The sequence below is a fragment of the Nannospalax galili genome, unplaced genomic scaffold (genome assembly GCF_000622305.1).
Source record: "Nannospalax galili isolate Female #2095 unplaced genomic scaffold, S.galili_v1.0 scaffold62, whole genome shotgun sequence".
Taxonomy (NCBI): Eukaryota; Metazoa; Chordata; class Mammalia; order Rodentia; family Spalacidae; genus Nannospalax; species Nannospalax galili.
The window spans coordinates 771,471-778,891 of record NW_008348573.1 but is presented as its reverse complement, the minus strand read 5'-3'; the positions used below and the strand labels follow the sequence as shown (position 1 = coordinate 778,891).

The 7,421-nt window shown below is 38.3% G+C and overlaps 1 protein-coding gene across 1 annotated transcript in view; it reads left to right on the top strand.

The window, feature by feature from the left end:
• Window positions 1–6,717, top strand: part of Nxph1 (neurexophilin 1) — a 312,972-nt gene extending 306,255 nt beyond the window's left edge. The window contains exon 3 of the mRNA XM_008845511.2: window positions 4,773–6,717. Coding sequence (XP_008843733.1) covers window positions 4,773–5,534 — 762 coding nt within the window. The 3' untranslated portion in view covers window positions 5,535–6,717. The remainder of the gene's footprint in view (window positions 1–4,772) is intronic.
• Window positions 6,718–7,421: the final 704 nt, after the last annotated feature.

Genomic DNA, 7,421 nt, shown 5'->3' with positions numbered 1-7,421 from the left:
AGTAGGTTGTAGGAGTAATATGGTTCTCTCTGGTTTTCAAAACTAGCTAGGCATTGTTTATCTCTTACATTGTCTCACTCCTCCATCATGTTTTCCCACTCAAGGTGCCCCCATTTCCCCCCTTTCTCCCTTAATAATACCCGTCTCCTATGGTCCTACCTCTCTTGAGCTCCTACAGGTGATACCTTCTTTTGAGTTGTTGGCCAGGGTGGCCAAAGGGATTCCCAGATAGTAACCCAGCATAGAATTGGGAAATTGAACAGCAGACCCCAATCTTATCCAAAGGAATATTAACAACTGATTTCTGCTGGATGAGGAAGAGCTGACCCTCCTAAGAAAGGACCTCTAGATAGGCTGACTAGATTCACCAGAAGGGCAAGTAGTGGGGAATGGCTGGGGGTACCAACAACACAGCAGACAGTAGCAGGGATATCAGAGTATAAGGGCTCTAGTTGGGGGAGGGAGGTTATGGGAGGGTGTTTCCTGGGAAGTGGGTGTATAAAAAAAATTCTCCAAAGCATAAAAATTTGTTCCTTAATAATTGGTGGATGTGAAAAACATTACCATTGAAATCTACCTGATGACTTTATATCCATGCTCAGATGCCAAGGAGCTCAGAAAGTAACCAACTGTGACTAGTAATAATCAGACATATAGAGATTAGAAACACATATTCACCTTAGTGGCAATTGTATTAAAAATGAATTTTTCTGTATGAAACTGTGTATTTTAATAATGAAAGGGATATCTTTTTCAAAGTTTAAAAATCTCACTTAATTTTATGTCTTATAGGGTTTATATGGAGTATGATATTGTATAACTATATTAATTCAACTGTAAACCTAAAAATTTACAGCCAATTTTGAAAGAGAAGCATCTTAGCTATGGAAATTGTTATTGAATATGTCAATGCTGTTGTAATGACATGCCTCTTCTAATTATATGGTTATTAAATAATTTAAAAAATAAAAAATTAAAATAATTTCAGCACACATTGTATTAGAGTCCATTTTATTAGAGGTTTATTTTACTAAAATGTAATTTAAAGTATTTTATTTTGGTATAATTGTTTACTCTCAGGTCTGCTCTCTTAACAGGTCTGTGAGTGGATAATATTCTTTTGATTGCTATAGGTGTGAGGTGGTACAGCTCATTTCCATTATTTATTTCATTATTTTTCAGCTGAATCTTTAGACACGTGTCTTCCCTATTTCCTTCTGCTCCTAGTAAGTTATCTGCTTTATATTTATGATCATGCTAAAGAGACATTTTCCTACACAAGTATGTCTAATCTCAAATACTATTGCAAGTTATTCATAGCCATTCGTTTCCATAATTTGATGCCATTAATACTGAACACTCATCGTGTTTCAGGGACTGTGCTTGGTACTGGGGGTAGAGTATCTTATTTAATTCTTCAATGGGCCAGTGAGGAATGTGGATATTATCCTCCCAGTCTCTAGAGGGGAAAACAGAAGTTTAAGTAAGTTAAGTACGTTGTGCACATAACACAGCTGTTAAGGATCAAAGCCTAGTCTAAGATTCAGTCAGTCTGACTCCAGAGTCCATATTTGTAATCACTTCAGCTGTGCAGAGCATAATTTTAAACTAAGCAATTGATAGTCCACCTGAAAAAAATCAGAGGTTTATTCTTCCATCTTTAAGAAGCATATATGGTAATGAAAATCATCCCATAGCAGATGAAGTTATCATCAGGCAAAAAGGATAGGTGGAAAATTAAGTTCATTTTTTCCTATATACATACCTATGCATAATCCTTCTCTTTCAAAGAATATTCTGCTTTAAAAAATATTTTATCTATTATTTTTATGTGTATGAGTGTTATGCCTGCATGTGGGTAAGTGCACCTATGTCGTGCACTGCCTGTAGAGGACAGAAGAGGCTGTTGGATACCCTGGAACTGGAGTTACAGACAGTTGTTAGCTACCATGTGGGTGCTTGGATTTGAATCCAGGTCTTCTGTAAGAACAACCAGTGTTCTTAACTGCTGAGCCATCTCTCCAGCCCCCTTTAATTTCAGTCCTTCAGATCATAAATTTTAGTCCTTGTTAAAAGCATTACTTTGCTAAAAACAGATATTTGTGCTTTTATTGGTCAAGTCCACTGCTTAAATATAATCTGTTCTGGAATAATGTTTGGTGTAATGAGAAATTATAGACAGGAAACAGTTTGGGTGCAGAAGTAAGAGGAGAGAAACTATTCCAAGGGCCAAGCAGAAGTGAAGGGAGAATGCACAGGACGGAAAGAAAATATGTAGCAAAGATAACCTTCCCAAGTCCCAGTATTCCCTCTGAGACCTGAAGTGAGCCATCTGAGCCATCACCCACTACACCAGGCTGGTGCTTCATTTTGGTTTGTGATACAATTAAAAGTTTGAAGAGTGACAGTGAACATGGGGCTGGCTGTGTTGCTTTGTGACTCTTTACACATGGTAATCTGTCCATTCTTTCTAAGACTCATCCTATCACTATGATATAATTCTTCATTGGTATTTGTGTGTCCTTCAGTAACATCTGCATATCATGACCTCTGCCTCTTTCCAGGGTGGCATAGCTATTGCCTGGGACATGGTAACAGTACAGCAGGACACAGGCTATTAGCTTGAAATGGCGTGTTAGAGTTTCCTGTTAGTGTTCTAAGTGTGGCTCTGTAGGGTGAAGTCATGGGACATAAACCCATGATAAAAAACTGTATGTTATCTTTGATGCAGTGAATTTATACAAAGATTGACATGCAGCATTTCTTAAGGTCAGCAGTTTGGCCAATAGGTCAACTGTGATTGGTATTCTTCCACATATGAGAATGGTCCCACACAAATCACATTGTCTCGGTTTGAATTGGGCAGGAATGGAAATAATTCTGATTTGTAGGGAAAGCTGACTTATCCCATTGTGTTTGTGAAAAGACAAGATGGAAAAGATAAAGAATTTTGTTCTATCTTAGATAGTCAAAGCCTTTCATCCATGTCTCTGGGGGAACTCATTCCAGCCTGGTTCCAAGAATTAGCTGCATCATTCAGGGCAAAGCTACTCTTAGGCAACATCATGAAGGACTAATTGGTGGTCTTCTTTCTCTAGTGGTCTTCAAACATCAGCTTAGATTCTGTAACAATAGCAAATTTTATTGTGACCTTTTGATGTGCCAACGACTATTCTCAATGATGCATGGGATTTACCTCATTCAGTCCTCTGGCAACATTATAAATAAGATGCCATTATCAATTTCAGTTTACAGAGGTAGAAAATTGAGGCAGAGAAAGAGGTTAAATAGGTTGACTAGGGAAGTGATAGCTAGAATAAAATCCTAGTGAGTCAGGCCCTTAAATTTATGTTATTGTGCCTCTGGAAATTGGATAGACCCTTTCCATGGATATTTTTGGTATAGGTTTGCTGCATAACAAGAGGCCTGTATAGATGTCTATGGAGGGAGCTTTAAGAACACTGCTCTAATTCCTAGTGGGCTTCACTTAATAAAGCTCTTTGAGAATGATCTTTTACTTTGAGAATTGTTTGGATGGAGACTTGAGAGGCTTCTGTGTGGCAATCAGACTCATCAGAGAAACCACTCTGGGTTCTGAGGACTGGTTCACCAGGGGCCTGGCTAGAGGGGTAAATTGTGAAATTTGGATTTTCAATGGGCATCTTGGAGGGATCACTTTAACAACCTTGCCCCAGAGGAGTCAGTCTACAAGGTCAATGGCTTGCCTGCATTGGCTGTTGGCTCCTCTGGGTCCTGGGTTGTATTCACCCTGTCCGGAGTCCCCAATTCAGGATGCAATCACTGCTTTAACTTTAGGCCAGTGAAGCCCTTGTAATACTGGTTCCTTTGAATCCCTGGGTTTGTTGGGGGAAACTGTTCCAAAGAAGCAAGACTGGGATTTTGGAAAACTTTTCCCTATTTGACCCTCACAGTCTCAGTGACCTGCTGACTGTGTGTGTTTCTGCAGATTGTCAAATACCTACATGGTAGTGAATATTGGATGTAGTAATTATATCTCTTTTCTTAGACCACATTTTAAGCTCTGGAAAATAAAAAAAGACATATATTATGCCTTGTTCTAATGATTGATGATAATAAACAGATTACTTTGTGTTGACTGGCTAACATATACTGCATTCTGTTTTAAATGGCTTTTTATTTCTAATATAATTATGACATAAAGTATCTAAGAGTCCATGGGGTATCAGCTGCCATACTTCTGAAAATTATACAGCTTTAGAGCTTATGGCGATTCTGAAGCAGAAAAAAAATAATGATTTATAAAAGTTTATTTCAAAAGTGCATTTTGGTGCTGAGACATAATTTACTTTAGCTTGGTTTATATTTGAATTCAATTTGGCTTACTCATGCTAGGTGGCCTTTTCCTCCCTTAGTCGATGTTTTATATGGATCTTCAGGTCATGCTTGGTGGTTTTAATCTACCCACACCTCCCCTTTCCCATTGTTGAATAAAAATAGAAGTGGTATTTTATCACATCTTAATAAATATTGGCCAGATACTGAAGGTGGTTTTAAGAATAAAACCAACAAAACAATTTTGTCATTTAATTCTGAGCCTCCCAGCAAGGGTGAAGGTGGTTTTAAGAATAAAACCAACAAAACAATTTTGTCATTTAATTCTAAGCCTCCCAGCAAGGGCTGGAGAGAGAGTGTGTGTGTGTGTGTGTGTGTGTGTGTGCATGTGTGTGTGTGTGTGTTGTGTCTTCTTAGATGTGGAGATGTAAACACCATTTTTTAAATTTTCTTCTCAGGTCACGTGTGCCAATTTAACAAATGGTGGAAAGTCAGAACTTCTGAAGTCCGGAAGCAGCAAATCCACACTTAAGCACATATGGACAGAAAGCAGCAAAGATTTGTCTATCAGCCGGCTCCTGTCACAGACTTTCCGTGGCAAAGAAAATGACACAGATTTGGACCTGCGCTATGACACCCCAGAACCTTATTCTGAGCAAGACCTCTGGGACTGGCTGAGGAACTCCACAGACCTTCAGGAGCCTCGGCCCAGGGCCAAGAGGCGGCCCATTGTTAAGACGGGCAAGTTTAAGAAAATGTTTGGATGGGGTGATTTTCATTCCAACATCAAAACAGTGAAGCTAAATCTGTTGATAACTGGGAAAATTGTAGATCATGGCAATGGAACGTTTAGTGTATATTTCAGGCATAATTCCACTGGTCAAGGGAATGTATCTGTCAGCTTGGTGCCCCCAACAAAAATCGTGGAATTTGACTTGGCACAACAAACTGTGATTGATGCCAAAGATTCCAAGTCTTTCAACTGTCGCATTGAATATGAAAAGGTTGACAAAGCTACCAAGAACACACTCTGCAACTATGACCCTTCAAAAACCTGTTACCAGGAGCAGACCCAAAGTCATGTGTCCTGGCTCTGCTCCAAGCCCTTCAAGGTGATCTGCATTTACATTTCCTTTTATAGTACAGACTACAAACTAGTACAGAAAGTGTGCCCTGACTACAACTACCACAGTGACACACCTTACTTCCCCTCGGGATGAGGATGAATAAGGCTTGAGACTGAAGCCTGAGGAATTCAAGGTCAAAGGACAGGGCTGTTACCTTAAGGAAGAAGGTCACATCTGTTGCCTGGAATGTGTCTACACCACTGCTCTTGTCGACTGGTGCAAACATATTAGTGGAAAACAATCCATATAATTTTTGCCCAGTCAGCTTCATCTCTCAGCATAGTTGTAAATCACCATAGATCGTAAAGTCACCTGAAGACATGCTCTCACAGAGGCACACGAGCACACCCACTCTTGCACATTTCAGCTTGCATCTATCAAGGTTCCCGTTGAGAGCACTTTCACTGTCTGACTTTTGATGGTTCAGGATAAACTGTGATCAAAAAAAAGGATTACCTAGACAGAAGATGTGTCTAACACTCGCTGTTATGGAAATCTCTTTTAAAGTTTTGAGTCCATGCTAATGAATAATCCCCACTCATGCATTCCTACTGCTTGGAGTAGCTGTGCTGGTGAATACTACCGTAGGAGTTATATGCTTGTTAAATGGAAAAATGTGTCTTTAGAGCTCAGTATTCTTTATTTTATGAACACAACAAAGTGTAGTAACTTTTTCCCAGCATACAGTAGGCACATTCAAGGTGATACAGGACGGTTCTTCTTTCTATGGAGGGAGGAGTCCATTCTCAGTATAGATGAGCAAACACTTGGAATTTACATGTGGCAGACACCAGGATTACACCTTTCATCGCCAATCACTGGACCTTTGCTATGAGAACAACTAAGACTGCTTAACACAAGTTCTGATCATTATATAAGAAGGGAAATGCCTGGCAGACACCATGTAAGTTATGTGTCTGTCTTATCTTTACTACACATATTGTAACAAATTCAATATCTTAGTCTTCATTTGTATGAATGGTTTGTATTGTACATAGTTTAACCAAGTGTCATTTGAGCTGCTTATTAATATTAAATTGTACTCGTCTCTCTGCTTGTTATTGGTTAAAAAAGAAAAAAGGAATCTGAGGAATCCATTTTATCAATGTAGCTGTGAACTCCATTAAAAGACAAACTTAATGTACAAAGCATCTATTCAGCTCAAGTATTGTTAAAAGCTATACATATTCAACATTACACTGTCTGTATTTAGATATTTTATTTCTGGACAAAAAGAAATGTACATAAAAATAAAACACTTAAATTTGAGTTTCAATATGTACGTGTGTAAGATGGTGATTTAAATGGTTTTGACAAGAAGAATGTGCTGGGTTACAGCCATGACTTTGCATCTCATGTCTTTAAATTTGAGCAAATTATGTAAATTGTTATTAGCTGTCCAGTCAAAACAACTTACGAATTTCAGTCTCAAGCCTGGGAAATAATTGTGACATACAACCTTGCATTCCTTTTTGGTTTAATGTAATGCAGCTATTTGAATACCCCAAAGGAATATATCAAAAGAAAAAAAACATCAATGAACACAATAGTAGTCTCCTAAATTAATTACAACTAGTGGACGCACCCACCCCCTACAAAGTGGTAAGAGGATAGAAGTGAAGACCATGTATTTTCATTAAAAGACAATCAAGTTGTCTTAAGATTGTGGATGAATTTCCCTCACTTTACTGTGAATGCACATCTCAGATACAGACACTGGGACATTAGTGGAGAGCTCCAAGTCTCAAATTATCTAAAGCACATGGGATCAAATAATCAATGTAGGATGTAGCTTATGTATGCTAAGCTTTACTTTTAAAGTTACTGTACAGAATCCCAGAAAAATAAACACCTGAAAAAATATTCACGTTTACTTACTTTTAGGATCAAAAGTCTGGAATTGTAGATGAAGAATCTCAAAGCTAACCAAAGAAACCAAATGAAAAGTAGTCATCTCTGTTTTCACTTTTTCCGTATTCT